The sequence below is a fragment of the Brassica napus genome, chromosome C3 (genome assembly GCF_020379485.1).
Source record: "Brassica napus cultivar Da-Ae chromosome C3, Da-Ae, whole genome shotgun sequence".
NCBI classification, from domain to species: Eukaryota; Viridiplantae; Streptophyta; class Magnoliopsida; order Brassicales; family Brassicaceae; genus Brassica; species Brassica napus.
In genome coordinates, this window is record NC_063446.1 from 62,892,693 (window position 1) to 62,914,731 (window position 22,039).

The 22,039-nt window shown below is 33.8% G+C and overlaps 1 protein-coding gene, 1 non-coding gene and 1 pseudogene across 2 annotated transcripts; 2 read left to right on the top strand and 1 right to left on the bottom strand.

Moving 5' to 3' along the window:
* Nucleotides 1-1,236: 1,236 nt before the first annotated feature.
* LOC106452269 (reticulon-like protein B1) lies at nt 1,237-2,830 on the top strand. The gene is made up of 5 exons (XM_013894343.3): nt 1,237-1,684; nt 1,798-1,978; nt 2,055-2,196; nt 2,290-2,359; nt 2,454-2,830. Exons 1-5 carry the CDS (start codon nt 1,417-1,419, stop codon nt 2,621-2,623), a joined length of 831 nt encoding a protein of 276 aa, XP_013749797.2. The 5' UTR covers nt 1,237-1,416; the 3' UTR covers nt 2,624-2,830.
* LOC125583808 lies at nt 2,732-16,893 on the bottom strand (annotated as a pseudogene).
* TRNAL-CAA lies at nt 2,891-2,974 on the top strand. The gene has a single exon. It is a non-coding gene; the product is annotated as a tRNA-Leu (tRNA).
* Nucleotides 16,894-22,039: the final 5,146 nt, after the last annotated feature.

The window sequence follows — 22,039 nt, forward strand, 5'->3', positions numbered from 1 at the left end:
CGGATATTCCAAAAGATGTTCTTTGAATCTATTGGCCTATGTTGCAAATGACCGTTTTATCCTCAATACGTAGCAGCCGGTTTTATTCGATGAACCAAACTCAACCGTTGCAATTTTGTTTGGGTTAGTGAAGAATGCATCATTCTTTTATTTTTTCACTCATTGATGGAAATCAAATCTAGACTATTAATCCAGTTTTTGGCTATGGAGAGAATACGAATGGAGATTAAAGCAATGAAAAGGGCCAAAAGGCCGAGGGAAACAAATTGAACCAGACGTACTCAGTTTATCGGTACGACTATGGTATGTATTTTAGTAAGGGTAAAATCGTCCGGTACAAAATATGAGGCTTCATCACGATGGTATAAATAAGCTCGTCTTGCTCCTCTTGACAAAAAGGAAAAGAAAAATACATTTGGCTCAAGTCTCAGAACCTAATTTTCGTGGTCAAATGTAACCTTTCCCTTCTTGATGTTGTATCATTTGATTCTGTTGTTATTTTATTTAAGATTTAGCGTTTATATTCTAATTTATAAGTATTTTTGCTTTCTGTTAATAAAAGAAAAAACTAAAGAAGTCACTCGTACAACTTGAACTCATGAGGATCAAGAAAAATGGCGCTTCTACTTCTTTCACTTCACCTTCCATGTGCAAGGTAAGTTTTGTTTTCTCAAGTCTCCTCAAATCTATCAAAAAAGGTTATTCGGTTTGAGCATATTCCGGTACGCATTTGCGGTTTACATGTTATTTTGGTTTATTATGAGCATGTTCTGGGATCAATAACCATTTAGAATTGAGTCCATATGAAAACTGGTACTGGACTTGAATATTGGTGAAGTCATTTGTTCTCTGTTGGGCCCTCTTCTTACATGTACTAATTACCTGTTTAAATATTGTAATTTTGTTAATCAGAATATAAAAGTACTTCTTACCATAGTACTTAATTAGTTACTCTAAGTACATCAATATAAAACAATTTTATATAATATAGTAATGTTTTGTCATTCCGCAGACAGAAAAAACGTGACTCATGTACGAATGGGTGAATGTTTCTCCACGTGTCATGAAAACAAGGATTCGATCATTCAACGTCTGAGCTTAAGCCTCCGCCACGTGAACGTCTCTCGACGACGGTGGCCGTTAGCTCTGACGGCGTCACATGTCGGTTCCCTATTGAAATGTTTGTGTTCCCATCTCTTTCGGCTTTATTTATTTTGTCCCCAATGCATGCGCTTCGCCCTAGTTAAGTAACGAACGTGTTTGCTTCGGAACCGAACCAACCAACGGCTCAGATTTCAATCACTACATCAACGGATGAGATTTTAGTTCAAAATACTTTTAAAGCTAAACTACTTTGTTCTGTGTCGTTCAATCAAATCGGAGAGTTAAGATCTGCGTGAAATCGAATCGGAGAAGATGACGGAGGATCACAAACACGAAGAACCCGTGACGGCTTCGGAGCCTGGGGTGGAGATTGTGGAGAGGGAATCGTTGATGGACAAGATATCGGAGAAGATCCACCACGGTGGCGATTCGTCATCGTCATCTTCATCCTCAGACGAAGAGGACGATAAGAACGATAAGAAGAAGGAGAAACCGTCTTCTCCGTCTTCAATGAAATCGAAAGTTTACCGCTTGTTCGGAAGGGAGAAGCCCGTTCACAAAGTTCTCGGCGGTGGAAAACGTACGTTTTATCTCCGACTTGTATATGAATTCGAATCTGGATCTGGGTTTGCTTAAAGTTGTAGTTTTGTGTATAAAGTTTCATGCTTTCCTGTTGTTTCTTTTGATGTGCAGCTGCTGATATATTCATGTGGAAGGACAAGAAGATGTCTGGTGGTGTTCTCGGTGGTGCTACAGCTGCGTGGGTTCTGTTTGAGTTGATGGAGTATCACCTCCTCACTTTGCTTTGCCATGTGATGATTGTTGTTCTTGCAGTTCTGTTTCTCTGGTCTAATGTCACCAGGTTCATTCACAAGTAAGTTGCTGTCTTTGCACGCGTGTCAGCTCAATGTAACTCACTCCTTAATTGTAGACGGTTGATTCTCTGTTAGGTCTCCACCGAAGATTCCTCAAGTTCATATCCCTGAAGAGCCTGTTCTTCAGCTTGCGTCTGGGCTCAGGATAGAGATCAACCGTGGGTTCTCTTCTCTTCGTGAGATTGCATCTGGAAGGGATCTCAAGAAGTTCATCTCTGTAAGCTCAAATCTGCTGCTTAGTAGAAACTGTTTGTGTGGTTCATGTGTTCGTTCTGATCTTTGACCAAAATGTAAACATTGGATTGAATAGGCTATTGCTGGCTTGTGGGTTCTATCAATCTTGGGAGGATGGTTCAATTTCTTGACATTGGCATACATAGGTAATGCCTAATCTTCCACACCCTTGTGGATATTTTCTTTTCTTATTTCACTAGACCCTCCTGACGTTCTAAATCTTTTTATCTGCCGCAACAGCTCTTGTGCTGCTCTTCACGGTGCCTCTTGTCTACGACAAGTATGAAGACAAAGTCGACCCATTAGGTGAGAAGGCAATGATCGAGATCAAGAAGCAGTACGCAGTGTTGGACGAGAAGGTGTTGAGCAAGATCCCATTGGGCCCGTTGAAGAACAAGAAGAGAGATTAGAAGGTTCTACGAAATGGTAATACATGGATAGTAAAAAAAAGAGTGTTGTGTAATGGTGTCAGAATCTGTGTTGCATCTTTTTAGTATGTTATTTGGTTCTAGTGGATTGCTGTATGAAGCTTTAGACCTTTTTTACAGTATCTTACTACCTCTTCACTCAATCTGAACTTAGTCCAATTATTGCTAAGGATGATGTTGATCTGTGTTCTTACCAGTATTATTATTAATTAGTGATTGTATGCAATGTAAGTTTAGTTTAAATCAATAGTCAGGGTGGCCGAGTGGTCTAAGGCGCCAGACTTAAGTTCTGGTCCTCGTGAGAGGGCGTGGGTTCAAATACCACTTCTGACATTTCGGTTTGCTTTTATGATATCTTAATTTTAGTCAGTTAACGCTTTGAATGGAGAGTATCAACAAACCTCCTTGTAAACAAAAGGCATGACAACAACAGAACCAGAAACTAATGGGAATAAGTCAGGTTTCAGCTAATCTGACAATGGTTTCTCCTTCAGCTTGTCAAATCCTGAAGGAGACTTTGTACTTGGTAGCGACGTCTCTCGAGTCTACTTCCATTCTTCATATATAGGAAATTAGGAATAGGTTACTCTTACCCCCAAGAACATCTTCATCAGCATTCATTACCAGAGAGAGAGATATCTACTGAAACGTTCTTCCAAGTAAAACACCACTAGATATAATAGCACCAAAACACTTGTTGGACACAAACCTGTGGAAAAATCAAAAACCAGATCCCAAGACAAAAGAAGGAAGCCTAAGTTGTTAACATACTTTCTACTGCATTCAAAACGAGATGAGAAATCTTCTGTCCCTATTTGCCATCCTAGTTGTCCTGAAGCAGCGCCCAGTGATGCGTAAATATTGCCACCATTAGAACGAGAAAAATATTAAAAAATAATGTAAATGGAGTTAAATATCACAAAAGATTCCTTGTAAAGTTCATTGAGTGCGGATGATGTGCCAAATCCAGTTAGCCTCAGCTTTGTATTATCACCAAATCTAAGAGCTGTTGACACCAACCTTCAAATCATCTTCTTTGTCCTGTAGAAACTAAGTTTCAAGCAAAATCCCTCCATAATAATTCAAAACTACACTAAGAACTATAGCTGATGTGCATAAATAGTATCATAAACAATGGTCCATCAGACTGCTGAGAGATACAGCTGGTTCTAAGCTTTCTTTAACTGCAGCCCATCCTAATAGTGCTCCCCAGTTTATGGTGAAACCTAAAAATGCTTGAGGCTAAAATAACAATAACAGAAAACTATCAGAAAAAAAAAAGACAAAGAAGAAAGCATAGTATTACAGCTTCATCTCTTCAAACACCGGTGACCGGCGCGTGGTGGCTCCGTTAGCGCCACCGCCGGTCAAGTTTTCTTAGTTTCCTTAGTTTCCTTATCTTTTTGTAGATCTGTGTGTTAGGGTTGGTGATTAGCTGAATCTGGATCTGTTTAGAGTGATGACTCCAAAAAGTTGTGTCACTGCGAAGTCTCGTCGAGAAGCAGCGGTAGGGCAGGTGGAGACAGTCTGTGTGGTTGATTTGTGTGGAGGTCTCTGCAGATTTGGAGTTTCAGATCCTTTGCGGCTTGACCCGGGTTGGAGATTCGCTTGAATCGGGTAGAGTAATGGTCTTTGCGGTGGCTTAGGGCGTGTGGGTTGAGTCTGGCGCCGGCGAAGCCATTAAGTCTGACGGTTCTGAAGCTCTCATGTTTGTGTCACTTGCTCTAGATTGTAGTGTCTTGTGTGTTCAGTTTGGTTTATGGTGTGTTGGTATGGTCGTTTGTTGTGTTTGGTTTGTCTAGAGTGGTATGGTTTGGAAACGGAATTAGCGTATGTGGTGGTCGTATCTCCTTTTTGGTCGCTCAGTTCAAGGTCTGGTTATTGCTATGTGTGAAGTTTAACACTTGATTTAGCAGACTTTATTTTAGAGTTTATGGGTGCAGTGATTGCTTGCCGTGTGGTGTGGTTTTTCATCCGGGAGTATATCCCGAGAATTTCAGTTGGCAATTTGTGGGTTTTGGTTGAGATTCTATCTAGGATTAAGCGGACGTATATGAGTGCGTCGCATCCGTATCCGAAGGTTGTGTTGATCGAATGGCGGTCCCTCTTGTTGGGTTATGAAGTTTCAGGTTCTTGGACGTTATCGTTTGGCGGGCGTAAGCAGCAGCGGTAAGTCATGGTGTAGTTATAAGAAGTGGATGTTATCGTGTGGCGGGCTATAGGCAGCAACTATATTTCCCCGATCATTGGCTTGTGATTCTAAAGTCTGTTGAATTGTTTTGTTTAATGCTCGTGTGTAGTTACTAGTCATATGAGTTTATTTGCGGTTTTAGTTGTCAGTAAGTCACCCTACGTGGGTTTTAGATGCCGCCTTCATGTGGGCTTTTGCTTCTGGGGCTTTCTTGTTATGCCGCCAGCTTGTGTATCAAAACGAGTATTTTACTTTTAATGAATTTTCCATACGGGAAAAAAAAACATAGTATTAAACATTGAAAAGCACTTTTACCCAATGTGTAAACCTCGTCATAAGTGGGTAGGAGAAGTTTAGTAACAAAGATAAGGCTCCTAATACACGGCTGCAGAATATAAGGCTAGAGTTAATTAAGCACAAAACTAATTAAGCCAAGGCATGACATTATCCCTTACAGAACTTGATTACATGTGGTTTGGTTACTGGTGAGTGATTTGTGTTTGTGAATTTAAACAAACACTTGCATATAAACCAAACAAACCTGTAGTTGTTAAGTTGGAGAAGAATCCCTAACAATAAAAGCAACTGTAGCCCAAGAAACTGAATCCCTTGAAATGGTGTCAAAAGACCACTCGCTAGAGGTCTTAGTCTTGTACGTTCAACCTGATCAGAAAGCAATCTCTCAGGCACCATATAAGAAAACACATATTCTACCTTCATTTGCATCTAATATCTAAAGTATTTTTATCTTCTGGACAAAGTAATCAGCACATGCAGAAAAACTATTACCAAAGTTACTAGAGTTGCTTGATCGATTGATGACACACAGTATCATAGCACTTCCAGATGTGAAAGCAGAAACACTTTTCCCGCCATCGTCATATTGTTTTTAAACGAGCATACTAAAGGGATATAAATTTGACATATCATTATACCGCAAAACAAACTAACCTTTCTATCAATGTCCCGATCAAACAGATCATTTATAGTACAAGCAGCACCTCTAAGTACTAGTGCTTTGCAACCGAATAAATATTAGCATAGGAAAGTATATATTCTTATATTCATTTAAGGTAGTATAGTTATGTGCCTCTAACGGCTCCTTTGTACAAAGTATACTATATAACAAGGTAGAGACCCACGCTTTGCGTGGGGTGAGATTTTACGTACAATAATATAATGTGATTTACATTTTTTTTGGGGATAGTTTGTATAAAGTTGGATTATGCATTAGTTTGTATAGGGTTAGGTAAAATAAAGAATCCAAAAATCTAAAACCAAATCTGATCTAAAATATAGTATCGAATCCGATCTGAAATTGGTTAGATATCCGAACGGATTTTAAATTTTCTTATTTAGAAAACCGAAACCGATCCAAACGAAAGAATTTCGGTGTCCGAATGTATCTGAAATAGATTTATATACTTAAATTAATTAATTATTTTACATTTAATATATAAAAAAATATCTAAATATATAAGAAATTTTGAGGTTGTCCAAAATATTTGAAAGTATATACAAATAGTCAAAATTAAATAGCTAAATAAGCAAACAATACTCGAAACACTAAAAATACTTGAAATATCTAATCGATTATCTATCCAAATATTTAAGCTAAGCCAATTTATATGTTAAATTTAGGTATTTCAGCATACATTGTCCAAATTTATATGTAATATATTATTTTTACTTCTATTTTTTGAAATTTTAAAGTATATATAAATTTTAAATTAAAAAATAAGTTAAACGGGTTATCCGAACCCGAACTGAACCCGCAAAAAGTCGAACCAAACCGAACCAAAATTTACAAATACCCAAATGTGACTGAAATTTTAATTTCGAAAATTTGAAACCCGAACAGATATGAACCAAACTTGAATGGATACCCGAACGGTTAAAACATAAATAGAGAATACACTCATGTATTTTGTAATATTGACCTTATTCCGACAAATTGTGAAATGGTATTCACTAATAGAGAACTAAACAGTTCAAATGATCTTAGAATTGGTTTAATGTTCTTCATATACTAAAGTCGATAACGCCAAAGAGATATATAGTATGTTCTAAACTCTTGAGGTGGACAAAATAAATGGCTTAGTGTTCTTCTCTGTTTACAATGGTGCTTTTATTCTATATAAACTTTTATTGACTAAAATGTTAGGAAATTAATCATATTTTTTTAATTTTTTTTGTTCATAATTTTATATAACATTATAAATTAATTAGTTACATGTTATATTAAATTAATAATATTATAGGTTTATGGATATAAATGTAAAATTCTCATGTTTTGTATCAAAATGTTGGGCTAGAAAAATCAATGGACCAGGACTTGGTCTTTAACTATGTCAATTGGTTAACAAAATTACTTATAAAATGACATATGCAATATTGACGTAAGGAATATGCATTAATAATGATGCCGAAATTTATGCAACCATTATCCTAATTGATGCAAGTACTATATTCTAACTTGTAGTTTTACGGAAAATGTAATATGCATTAAATGTTATTGTAATTTTAAATGAGCCTATTAAATTGTTTACATGAGGAAAAAAATGTATAATAGAGACCAATGACATAGAATGTAAATCTATACTAATAAAAGAGACATTTTGAGGCTCCATAGAGCGTCCACATCAGCGAAAAAAATTCTTCCAAAATATGACATGTGGCATTATTATTTAAAAATAGAAATCTCTAATAAGTAAATTTGCAATATAAGGAAAAATATATAATAAGTAAATAAACAATATAAGAAATAGAAACATTGCATTAAACAATAATAAGTAAATATACAATATAAGGAAAAATAAATAATAAGTAAATATATAATATAATAAATAGAAATATTACATTAAACATCTATCATAATATTATCATTTGATATAAAAAAAATTTAGAATAAGTAAATATACAATTGAGAAATGAAAAACTAAATTAAACATCTATAAAATAATAACTAAATACAAAATATAAGAAATATAAATATTATACTAAACATTATCGTATTAAACATTATCTTATTAATAGAATAAGTAAATATAAAAGATAAGAAAAATAAATAATAACTAAATATAGTATATAAGAAATCCTTACTAATAAAAGGAACCTTTTGAGGCTCCATAGAGCGTCCACATTAGCGAAACAAACTTCTCCCGAAAGATAACACGTGGCATAAATTATAGTTTTACATTTTAATGTTACTAATTTTCGAAAATTATAAATAATATGTAAACATACAACATAAAAAATGGAAAAACTACATTAAACATATGTAAAATTACCATTTTTCACTTAAAAAAAAAAGACGGCATATCTCCATAATGTAACATTACCGTTTTATATAAAAAAACAAAAAACATTATATATAATTTCGAAAATACTATACTAATAAAAGGGACCTTTTGAGGCTCCATAGAGCGTCCACATCAGCGAAAAAAATTCTTCCAAAATATGACATGTGGCATTATTATTTAAAAATAGAAATCTATAATAAGTAAATTTGCAATATAAGGAAAAATATATAATAAGTAAATAAACAATATAAGAAATAGAAACATTGCATTAAACAATAATAAGTAAATATACAATATAAGGAAAAATAAATAATAAGTAAATATATAATATAATAAATAGAAATATTACATTAAACATCTATCATAATATTATCATTTGACATAAAAAAAAATTTAGAATAAGTAAATATACAATTGAGAAATGAAAAACTAAATTAAACATCTATAAAATAATAACTAAATACAAAATATAAGGAATATAAATATTATACTAAACATTATCGTATTAAACATTATCTTATTAATAGAATAAGTAAATATAAAAGATAAGAAAAATAAATAATCACTAAATATAGTATATAAGAAATCCTTACTAATAAAAGGGACCTTTTGAGGCTCCATAGAGCGTCCGCATTAGCGAAACAAACTTCTCCCGAAAGATGACACGTTGCATAAATTATAGTTTTACATTTTAATGTTACTAATTTTCGAAGATTATAAATAATATGTAAACATACAACATAAAAAATGGAAAAACTACATTAAACATATGTAAAATTACCATTTTTCACTTAAAAAAAAAGACGGCTTATCTCCATAATGTAACATTACCGTTTTATATAAAACAAACAAAAAACATTATATATAATTTCGAAAATAATAAATATATGTAAACATACAACATAAAAAATGGAAATACTACATTAAACATATGTAAGATTACCATTTTACATTTTTATTTTTAAAAAATAATATGTAAACATACAACATAAAAAATGGAAAAACTACATTAAACATATGTAAGATTACCATTTTTCACTAAAAAAAAGACGGCTTATCTCCATAATGTAACATTACTATTTTGTAAAAAAAACATTATATATAATTTCAAAAATAATAAATAATATGTAAACATACAACATAAAAAATGGAAATACTACATTAAACATATGTAAGATTACCATTTTATATTTAAAAATAACAAAAATATGTAAACATACAACATAAAAAAAAATGACACGTGGCATAAAATATAGTTTTACGTTTTAATATTACTAATTTTCGAAAATTATAAATAATATGTAAACATGCAGCATACAAAATGGAAAAACTACATTAAACATATGTAAAATTACTATTTTTCACTTAAAAAAAGACGGCTTATCTCCATAATGTAACATTACCGTTTTATAAAAAAAAATAAAAAAACATTATATATAATTTCGAAAATAATAAATATATGTAAACATATAACATAAAAAATAGAAATACTACATTAAACATATGTACGATTCCCATTTTACATTTTTATTTTAAAAAAATAATATGTAAACATACAACATAAAAAATGGAAAAACTACATTAAACATATGTAAGATTACCATTTTTCACTAAAAAAAAGACGGTTTATCTCCATAATGTAACATTACTATTTTGTAAAAAAAAACATTATATATAATTTCGAAAATAATAAATAATATGTAAACATACAACTTAAAAAATGGAAATATTACCTTAAACATATGTAAGATTACCATTTTACATTTAAAAATAACAAAAATATGTAAACATACAACATAAAAAAAAATGGAAAAACTACATTAAACATATGTAAGATTACCATTTTTCACTAAAAAAATGGCTTATCCCCATAATGTAACACTACCATTTTATAAAAAAAGAAAAAAAAAACATAAATATAACTATTTGACTATTTATACAAGTTCTTCTATTAAAAATTGCCGTTTTACATTAAAAATGAAAAAAAAACATTAAGATTTAAACATCTATCTTAAAATATAAGATAGATGTAACATTACCGTTTTATATAAAAAAAACAAAAAACATTATATATAATTTCGAAAATACTATACTAATAAAAGAGACCTTTTGAGGCTCCATAGAGCGTCCACATCAGCGAAAAAAATTCTTCCAAAATATGACATGTGGCATTATTATTTAAAAATAGAAATCTATAATAAGTAAATTTGCAATATAAGGAAAAATATATAATAAGTAAATAAACAATATAAGAAATAGAAACATTGCATTAAACAATAATAAGTAAATATACAATATAAAGAAAAATAAATAATAAGTAAATATATAATATAATAAATAGAAATATTACATTAAACATCTATCATAATATTATCATTTGATATAAAAAAAAATTTAGAATAAGTAAATATACAATTGAGAAATGAAAAACTAAATTAAACATCTATAAAATAATAACTAAATACAAAATATAAAAAATATAAATATTATTCTAAACATTATCGTATTAAACATTATCTTATTAATAGAATAAGTAAATATAAAAGATAAGAAAAATAAATAATAACTAAATATAGTATATAAGAAATCCTTACTAATAAAATGGACCTTTTGAGGCTCCATAGAGCGTCCACATTAGCGAAACAAACTTCTCTCGAAAGATGACACGTGGCATAAATTATAGTTTTACATTTTAATGTTACTAATTTTCGAAAATTATAAATAATATGTAAACATACAACATAAAAAATGGAAAAACTACATTAAACATATGTAAAATTACCATTTTTCACTTAAAAAAAAAGACGGCTTATCTCCATAATGTAACATTACCGTTTTATATAAAAAAAACAAAAAACATTATATATAATTTCAAAAATAATAAATATATGTAAACATACAACATAAAAATGGAAATACTACATTAAACATATGTAAGATTACCATTTTACATTTTTATTTTTAAAAAATAATATGTAAACATACAACATAAAAAATGGAAAAACTACATTAAACATATGTAAGATTACCATTTTTCACTAAAAAAAAGACGGCTTATCTCCATAATGTAACATTACTATTTTGTAAAAAAAAAATTATTTATAATTTCAAAAATAATAAATAATATGTAAACATACAACATAAAAAATGGAAATACTACATTAAACATATGTAAGATTACCATTTTACATTTAAAAATAACAAAAATATGTAAACATACAACATAAAAAAAATGACACGTGGCATAAAATATAGTTTTACGTTTTAATATTACTAATTTTCGAAAATTATAAATAATATGTAAACATGCAGCATACAAAATGGAAAAACTACATTAAACATATGTAAAATTACTATTTTTCACTTAAAAAAAGACGGCTTATCTCCATAATGTAACATTACCGTTTTATAAAAAAAAAAACAAAAAACATTATACATAATTTCGAAAATAATAAATATATGTAAACATACAACATAAAAAATGGAAATACTACATTAAACATATGGACGATTCTCATTTTACATTTTTATTTTAAAAAATAATATGTAAACATACAACATAAAAAATGGAAAAACTACATTAAACATATGTAAGATTACCATTTTTCACTAAAAAAAAGACGGTTTATCTTCATAATGTAACATTACTATTTTGTAAAAAAAAACATTATATATAATTTCAAAAATAATAAATAATATGTAAACATACAACTTAAAAAATGGAAATACTACCTTAAACATATGTAAGATTACCATTTTATATTTAAAAATAACAAAATATGTAAACATACAATATAAAAAAAAATGGAAAACTACATTAAACATATGTAAGATTACCATTTTTCACTAAAAAAAATGGCTTATCCCCATAATGTAACACTACCATTTTATAAAAAAGAAAAAAAAACATAAATATAACTATTTGACTATTTATACAAGTTCTTCTATTAAACATTGCCGTTTTACATTAAAAATAGAAAAAAACATTAAGTTTTAAACATCTATCTTAAAATATAAAATATAGATATTAACTAAATATAAAGTATAAGAAAGAGAAATATTTCAATATATAGAAAATTCTTACTAATAAAAGGGACCTTTTGAGGCTCCATAGAGTGTCCACATCAGCAAAAAAACTTCTCCCGAAAAATGACACGTGGCATAAAATATAGTTTTACGTTTTAATATTACTAATTTTCGAAAATTATAAATAATATGTAAACATGCAGCATAAAAAGTGAAAAAACTACATTAAACATATGTAAAATTACTATTTTTCACTTAAAAAAAAGACGGCTTATCTCCATAATGTAACATTACCGTTTTATAAAAAAAAAAAAAAAACATTATATATAATTTCGAAAATAATAAATATATGTAAACATACAACATAAAAAATGGAAATACTACATTAAACGTATGTACGATTCCTATTTTACATTTTTATTTTTAAAAAATAATATGTAAACATACAACATAAAAAATGAAAAAACTACATTAAACATATGTAAGATTACCATTTTTCACTAAAAAAAGGCGGTTTATCTCCATAATGTAACATTACTATTTTGTAAAAAAAACATTATATATAATTTCGAAAATAATAAATAATATGTAAACATACAACTTAAAAAATGGAAATACTACCTTAAACATATGTAAGATTACCATTTTACATTTAAAAATAACAAAAATATGTAAACATACAACATAAAAAAAAATAGAAAAACTACATTAAACATATGTAAGATTACCATTTTTCACTAAAAAAATGGCTTATCCCCATAATGTAACACTACCATTTTATAAAAAAAGAAAGAAAAAAACATAAATATAACTATTTGACTATTTGTACAAGTTCTTCTATTAAACATTGCCGTTTTACATTAAAAATGGAAAAAAACATTAAGATTTAAACATTTATCTTAAAATATAAAATATAGATATTAACTAAATATAAAGTATAAGAAAGAGAAATACTCAATATATAGAAAAATAAATAATAAGTAAATATAATAAATATATAAATATATGAATTATATATACAATAATAAGTAAATGCACAATTTTTAAAATATGGAAAGAGTACATTAAATATTAAACATCTATCTTAAAATGTAAAATATAGATATTAAGTAAATAGAAAGTATAAGAAAAAGAAATACCCAACTTAAAAACAACGGAAAAAATATATTAATATTTAAACATCTATCTTAAAATGTAAAATATAGATATTACGCAAATAGAAAGTATAAGAAAAGGAAATACACAATTTAAAAAAATAGAAAAAGTACATAAGTATTTAAACTTCTATCTTAAAATGTAAATCTATCTTAAAAATATAAAATTATTAGTAAATAGAAAGTATAAGAAATAGAAATACACAATATAAAGAAAAATAAATAATAAGTAAATATATAATATAAGTAAATATGCAATTTAAAAATGGAAAATTACATTAAGATTTAAAAATATATCTTAAAATTTAAAATATAGATATTACGTAAATAGAAAGTATAACAAATGGAAATATACAATTTAATGAAAATGCAAAATGTACATTAAGATTTAAACATCTATCTTAAAATGTAAAATATAGATATTAAGTAAATAAAAAGTACAAGAAATGGAAATACATATACAGGAAAATAAATAAAAAGTAAATAATGTAAATATGTAATATATGAATTATGTATATAATAATAAGTAAATAAACAATTTTTTAAAAAAAATGGAAAAAGTTCATTAAGCATTAAACATCTATCTTAAAATGTAAAATATATAATATAAGTAAATACACAATTTAAAAAAATGGAAAAAGTACATTAAGATTTAAATATCTATTTGAAAATATAAAATAAAAATATATATATTACGTAAATAAAAAATATAAGAAATGGAAATAAACATTTTAAAAAATGGAAAAAGTACATTAAGATTTAAACATCTATCTTAAAATGTACATCTATCTTAAAATGGTAGAAAATTATACAAAAATAGAAATACCACATTAAACAAAAAAAATAAAAATGTATAGTTTTACATCAAGAAAGTCCCTATAAAATTCATTATTCCATCAACATCAACCTCACACCTATTAAGGAAAACTTCAAAGCACTCGAGCAAAAAAATGGTTCCACCATCAACTCTTGCCGTCCCAAAAACCTTTAATGACCTTGAAGGATATTTTTTATAACAACGAACTTTTTGTTAGGTGGATTCATTGTTGGGAAACCCGCAACTTCCAAAAGCCAAACTTATTCATGGGAATTAAATTGCTTTTCATAGACTCAAAGGTATTCTTACAAATTTAAATTAATCTAATCCATAATTTTATTGTTAATATTTATACTAACTCTTTCATGATCAAACCATTACAGTTAATAACCATTCAAGCGTTTATCCCGAACACTTCTTTCCTCGCCGATTCAGGTATTGGTTCATGTTGGTTTAGTATTGTTTTTGGTTTATTAACCGGTTTAGAATGATCCTATTGTAAATATAATTTAAGTTGATTTAGCATATATTATGATTAAAATAAATTAAATTAAATAATCGTAATATTATGCTTAAAATATAATTTTAGAGAGTTTTAAAATATAGTTTACAGAACATTATAGGTGATGAATTTAATTTATTAAATTCGTTTATTACTTAAAATTAAGTTTTTTTAAAAACATACTGAGTTATAAATATCAATGCTGGATTGGTGAGTATAACATGAAGATAAAAATATAAATATTTCATTTTCAAGATAAGAAATTCAGCTTTTATTCAGTTACTCAATATATAATATCTTAAATTATTTTTTAAAAAATATACATAATTTATATATATAGATTAATCTTCCAAACTTAAACTATTATATTATATATGAATAATGTTTTTAAATAAAAATAATTTCTGATTTAAAAAAAAAATAAAAACAACAAATGGTTATTTTCAAATAATGGATGTAATTTACATTATAATATCATTTAATAAGTATTAGATACGTACCATGCTGATGAGGACGACCAAACCCGAAGGGTTTCGACTCGAGCACCACCCGTGGTGACTAAGTCTTGTGACAAGGAGATCGAAGAGGTTCTGGCGTCCAAGGAGGTAAGGAAGCGGGGAGTCCCGAGACAGACCCATTTTCTCATCAAGTGGAAGGGACTTCCAGAGGCAGAAGCAACATGGGAACCGGAAGAAGACTTGTGGCAATTCCGGGATATGCTGAAGGCATACACGGTGACGAGGGCGTCACCGGCTTAGGTGGGGGAGGATGTCACGGCCCGTTTTAACCCAAAATCGTCCATGAAGACAATCAAAGATCGGGTCGGGCCAAAGGTGAATCAAGCCCACTCCACTAAGTATTTTCTTAAGCTTTAAGTCTTTTGTAAAATATCTTAGGTATGGAGAAGTGTAGAGAAGTGTAGAAAAGTGTAGAAGGTTGTGGAACACTTGAGAAGAAGTTTCACAACCGTTAGATCGGTTTGATCTGAACCGTTCGTTGGGGAAGAGAAAGTGTATATAAAGGGGATCACCCCTCACTTGTAAAGACACCAAGCTTTAATAAGAAAACACTTCTACAAACTCTCTCTCTAAAATCGTCCATACTCTCTCTCTAAGTGCTGAGCGAGTTGTCCGAAAGGCTGACTTAGCAAACCACAAGGGTGAAAGTTGCTAAGGCCGCACGATCTGATTGGAGTGAAGAAATCAGCGCGTGACATTGTGCTCTAATAGCCGCCTCCTAAACCTCTCGTTATTATTTCTGCTCTCTTTACTGTTCATCATCTTCTTCTTCTGTTTTTAAATCTCTCTCTCCTCTGGTTCTAAACATCTCTTCCCTCTCTCACTTCTCAAACTCTACGTTTCTTCTTCCTGTGTTTCTTCTTTTCACAAGTTACAAACGTAACGATGGCGGCACAACCAACTCAAATCCCCGACCGTAATAAAGCCATCATTTCCAACTTGGAAGGCTTCCAGGATCAGCAGCCAACGCAATAGACCTAATACAAAAATGGTGGAAATTCAGAATTTTGAACTGTTTACTTTATAATTTAATTTATAATTTATTATTTTATAGGATTAGGCTCTATTTTATATAACGTCTTAAACCTATTTTTTATGTTAATTCAGTTGTTAATTGTTAAAATAAAATAAATATTTCTAGAAGAGGTTTCTATACAAACTTGTAATAAACACACAAAAAATAATTCAAATTTTCGAAGTCTCCCCTTCAGTTAATACGACACACAGTTTTCTTTTTCTCCTGATTGAATTGAATCTCAAAAGTGAAATGTATTCTAATCTACAGTATCTAAAAAACTTACCACATGTAAGACCAAGCAAACAACCAAGTTCTAATGGGTTTATATCCAATCGAGCAAGTTTAGCATAACCTCTAGCTTCTTCTGGCAAATACAAATCTATCCAAGAAGCTTCCTTAACACCAGCACCACTCTTCTCTTTGCCATCTTCCTTCTTAGGTTTTACCTCAATAACCGAAGATATTCCAGCAATTAATCTGTCAATGTCATTACAGGCAGCACCAAGAGAGTCCTCTTGTTGCCGTTCCCTTCCTTTACTCCATACTTTGTAGTTATGATTTCGTTGAGGATACTTAGGTAAAGGATGTAATGCGTAGTAAAAGATGATTTCAGTAACCCTCGTGACAGTCCAGAAAATATACCATCTCTGAGAAAAAGTTTTGCCTGCAGAAAAAAAAGACATAATAGGTTTCAAACTGTTTACGGTCGAAAGTCAACGTCTCAAAAAAAAAAAAACATTAGCTTAATCATCCTTAAAGCATCTAAGAAGAGTTTTTTTTTTGGAACACACTAAAAAATTTTTTTATATTAATATAATTTACTTATAATTAAATTATAAAATGAGTGAAAAAAACAATCAGTAAAAGAGAAAATGTCAAGAATCTCTTAGATATTTATTTGGGTCTCTCGTACAAAAACCTCTTTTCACTTTCTCTCCATCATTTTTCTACCCCTCGCCTCTTTCTTTTGTTTTATACATTACTAGTGGTTTTTCGGCGCTACGCGCCGGGTTCATATGTTTTATTCTTAAAAAGTTATAATTTATATATGGTCGTAGTAAAGATTTTTTTTTTCAAATGAAGATGAAAATATATTAAAAGAGAATGATATTTTTTTTATGAGGCTCGCAAGAAGTTGAGGGAACTTCGACAGCGTGGCTCGATCCGGGACTATGTGAAGGAATTCACAACGCTCATGCTCCAGATTCCGAACATGACCACGGAGGATCTTGTGTTCTACTTCACTGATGGACTGCAATCTTGGGCCAAGCAAGAGTTGCAGCGTCGGGGAGTCAAGACGGTGGACGAAGCCATCGCGGTGGCCGAGTCGCTAGTTGACTTCCGTACCTCTGGTCCGTCCGAGTCCTCGAAGAAGAAGAAGCAGGTCGTGGCCAAAGGTGGGGGAGCAAAACGGGATACTGCCCGACCATCCAACTCAAGGAGTTTTGAGAAGGGTGCTCGTCGGGAAGACTTCGAGGCAAGGAAAAAGTCCTTCGTTCCGAAGGGAGGGTGCTTTGTGTGCAAGGGGCCACATGCAATGAAGGACTGCCCGAAGATGGGGTCGTTATCGGCTATCATGGAGTGTCGGGACACCGAGACTCCAGCAGAGGAACCAGGGAAGATGGGGTCGTTGCAACTTCTCAACGCCCTGAAGTCTAACCCGGTAGTGAAGCCGACGGGTAAAGGGCTCATGTACGTTGAAGCTCGGATCAACGATAAGCCGACCCGAGTGATGGTGGACACGGGCGCCACTCACAACTTCATGGCGATAGACGAAGCTGTGAGACTTGGGGTCAAGTGGTCCAAGAAGGATGGTTGGATGAAGACGGTGAACGCAAAGGCTCAACCCGTCAATGGGGTAGCTCGAGGGGTCGGGATGAAGCTGGGAAGTTGGAGCGGCCCGGTGAACTTCTCAATCATTCCCATGGATGACTTCAAAGTAGTCTTGGGAATGGACTTCATGAGACAAGTCTCAGCCATACCCATGCCTGCGTTGAGCTCGGTATGCATCCTCGAGAAGGGATCACCGTGCATGATTCCGGCCTTAGAAGAGAAAATCGATGAGACGAGGCAACTATCGGCGATGCAGCTCACCAAGGGGGTGAAGAAGGATGAACCCACGTTTTTGGCCATGATGAAGGTGGAGGATGAGCCCAATAACGTTGAGGACATCCCTCAAATCATTAAAACCGTCCTTGAGGAGAACAAGGACGTTATGCCGGCCAAGTTGCCAGAGAAGCTACCACCGAGGAGGGCGGTGGACCACCAGATCAAGTTGGAGCCAGGAGCCAAACCACCATCTATGGCGCCTTATAGAATGGCTCCATCCGAACTGGAAGAGTTACGGAAACAACTCGATGAGTTATTATCAACGGGGAAGCTGAGACCGTCGAAGGCACCTTATGGGGCCCCGGTTCTGTTCCAAAAGAAGCATGATGGCTCATTGAGGATGTGCGTGGACTACCGGGCCCTTAACAAGGTAACGATCAAGAACCGTTACCCCATTCCGCTGATTGCTGATCTATTCGATAGGCTTGGTGGGGCAAAAGTCTATACGAAGATGGACTTGCAGAAGGGTTACTACCAAGTCCGGATAGCGGAAGGGGACGAGCAGAAGACTGCGTGCATAACGCGGTATGGGTCGTTCGAGTGGCTGGTAATGCCATTCGGTCTTACGAACGCCCCCGCCACATTTTGCACCCTGATGAACCAGATCCTACAGCCCTACTTGGATCGGTTCGTGGTGGCATACTCGGACGATATCGTTATCTACAGCAACTCTATGGAGGAGCATGTGGAGCACTTGCAGACCGTATTTCGTGTTCTCCGCGAGAACGAGTTGTTTGTGAAGCGAGAGAAGTGTACTTTCGCCACCGAAGAAGTTCAGTTCCTTGGCCATGTTATCGGCCATGGAAAGCTGAAGATGGATGAACCGAAGGTCAAAGCAATTATGGAGTGGGAGGCCCCGACCAAGGTAACGGAGTTGCGATCTTTCCTTGGTCTGGTCAACTACTATCGTCGGTTCATCGAGGGGTATTCAAGAAAGGCGGCACCACTGACGGACCTTCTCAAGAAAGGGAAGACATGGGACTGGTCCGAACCGTGCCAAGAAGCCTTCGAGGGACTAAAGACCGCAGTAAGCCAAGAACCTGTCCTTGCCTTACCTGACTTCAGCCTCCCTTTCGAGTTACACACGGATGCCTCCGACTTTGCCATCGGGGGAGTGCTGATGCAAAATGGACATCCAATTGCCTTTGAAAGCCGTAAGCTTAATGAGACTGAACGGCGGTACACGGTTCAAGAGAAAGAGATGACTGCGATAGTCCACTGTATGCGAGTTTGGAGACACTATCTTCTTGGGGCACATTTCTCGGTCAAGACGGACAACGTGGCGACGAGTTACTTCCAGACCCAGAAGAAGTTGTCACCAAAACAAGCAAGATGGCAAGACTTCCTGGCTGAGTTCGATTACACTTTGGAGTACAAGCCAGGAAAGGTGAATGTGGTGGCCGATGCACTAAGTCGGAAGGCGGAGCTGGCAGTGATGAGCCAAGTCGAGGGGACCATTATGGCTCGAATCCGAGAGGGGCTGGAACGTGATCCAGTCGCTAGGGAGCTGGTGAAGCTATCCAACGAGGGGAAGGTGCATCGATTTTGGGTAGAAGATGGGTTACTCTACACCAAAGGTCGAAGGCTTTATGTGCCTAAGTGGGAAAGTCTTCGACGAGATATCATTCGGGAGTGCCACGATACGCGATGGGCGGGCCATCCGGGACAGAAAAGAACGATGGCACTTGCCGAAGCTGGATACTATTGGCCACGGATGAGGGATACCGTGGAGCTTTATGTGAAAACTTGTCTAGTCTGCCAACAAGACAAGTCGGAAAACAAGCAGCCCGCGGGATTGTTACAGCCACTACCCATCCCGGAGCGACCATGGGACTCGGTCTCGCTTGATTTCATCAGTGCGTTACCTAAGTCCGAAGGGTTTGGATCCATCCTGGTGATTGTGGATCAATTCTCTAAATATGGGACGTTTGTGGCTTGTGATCGGGACTGCACTGCGGAAGAGGCAGCAAGGGCGTTCTTCAAGAACGTGGTAAAACTTTGGGGACTGCCTCGGAACGTTGTAAGCGACTGGGATCCCCGGTTCACTGGGCGCTTATGGACAGAACTGTTCAAAATACTTGGGACGGAACTGAGCTTCTCAACAAGCTTTCACCCGCAATCTGATGGGCAAACTGAAAGGGTGAATGCCTTACTTGAAAGTTATCTCCGTCACTTTGTAAGCGCCAACCAACGGGACTGGGCGAAGTTGCTGGACATAGCTCAGTTCTCTGACAATCTTCAACGCAGTGAGGCGACAGGACGGAGCCCGTTTGAGCTTGCAACGGGACAGCAGCCATTGACTCCGCACACCTTGGCCACGCCAAGGATTGAAGGGAAGAGTCCCGGAGCGTTCATAATGGCTAAACAGTGGGAAGAACATGCTGACCTTGCCCGAGCATGTTTGGAGAAATCCCAAAAACGGATGAAGAAATGGGCAGATGAGAAGAGACGGCCTTCGGAGTACTCAGTGGGCGACCTTGTACTTGTGAAATTACTTCCACAACAGTTCAAGGCATTCCGGAGCTTGCATAAAGGCTTAATCCGAAAGTACGAAGGACCGTTCGAGATAATTGGGAAGGTGGGAAAGGTTTCCTACCGACTCGACCTACCGGATACACTTAAGATCCATCCGGTCTTTCATGTTAGCATGCTGAAACCGTACCATGCTGATGAGGACGACCAAACCCGAAGGGTTTCGACTCGAGCACCACCCGTGGTGACTAAGTCTTATGACAAGGAGATCGAAGAGGTTCTGGCGTCCAAGGAGGTAAGGAAGCGGGGAGTCCCGAGACAAACCCATTTTCTCATCAAGTGGAAGGGACTTCCAGAGGCAGAAGCAACATGGGAACCGGAAGAAGACTTGTGGCAATTCCGGGATATGCTGAAGGCATACACGGTGACGAGGGCGTCACCGGCTTAGGTGGGGGAGGATGTCACGGCCCGTTTTAACCCAAAATCGTCCATGAAGACAATCAAAGATCGGGTCGGGCCAAAGGTGAATCAAGCCCACTCCACTAAGTATTTTCTTAAGCTTTAAGTCTTTTGTAAAATATCTTAGGTATGGAGAAGTGTAGAGAAGTGTAGAAAAGTGTAGAAGGTTGTGGAACACTTAAGAAGAAGTTTCACAACCGTTAGATCGGTTTGATCTGAACCGTTCGTTGGGGAAGAGAAAGTGTATATAAAGGGGATCACCCCTCACTTGTAAAGACACCAAGCTTTAATAAGAAAACACTTCTACAAACTCTCTCTCTAAAATCGTCCATACTCTCTCTCTAAGTGCTGAGCGAGTTGTCCGAAAGGCTGACTTAGCAAACCACAAGGGTGAAAGTTGCTAAGGCCGCACGATCTGATTGGAGTGAAGAAATCAGCGCGTGACATTGTGCTCTAATAGCCGCCTCCTAAACCTCTCGTTATTATTTCTGCTCTCTTTACTGTTCATCATCTTCTTCTTCTGTTTTTAAATCTCTCTCTCCTCTGGTTCTAAACATCTCTTCCCTCTCTCACTTCTCAAACTCTACGTTTCTTCTTCCTGTGTTTCTTCTTTTCACAAGTTACAAACGTAACGATGGCGGCACAACCAACTCAAATCCCCGACCGTAATAAAGCCATCATATGCTAATAATAAAGCCATCATTTCCAACTTGGAAGGCTTCCAGGATCAGCAGCCAACGCAATAGACCTAATACAAAAATGGTGGAAATTCAGAATTTTGAACTGTTTACTTTATAATTTAATTTATAATTTATTATTTTATAGGATTA

Bases quoted from the DNA above. Each gene is read 5' to 3' on its own strand.
- LOC106452269 (XM_013894343.3), top strand. From the start codon at position 1,417: ATGACGGAGGATCACAAACACGAAGAACCCGTGACGGCTTCGGAGCCT. The intron at 1,979-2,054 runs GTAAGTTGCTGT...ATTCTCTGTTAG, and splicing joins GTCACCAGGTTCATTCACAA to GTCTCCACCGAAGATTCCTC. The intron at 2,197-2,289 runs GTAAGCTCAAAT...TGGATTGAATAG, and splicing joins ATCTCAAGAAGTTCATCTCT to GCTATTGCTGGCTTGTGGGT.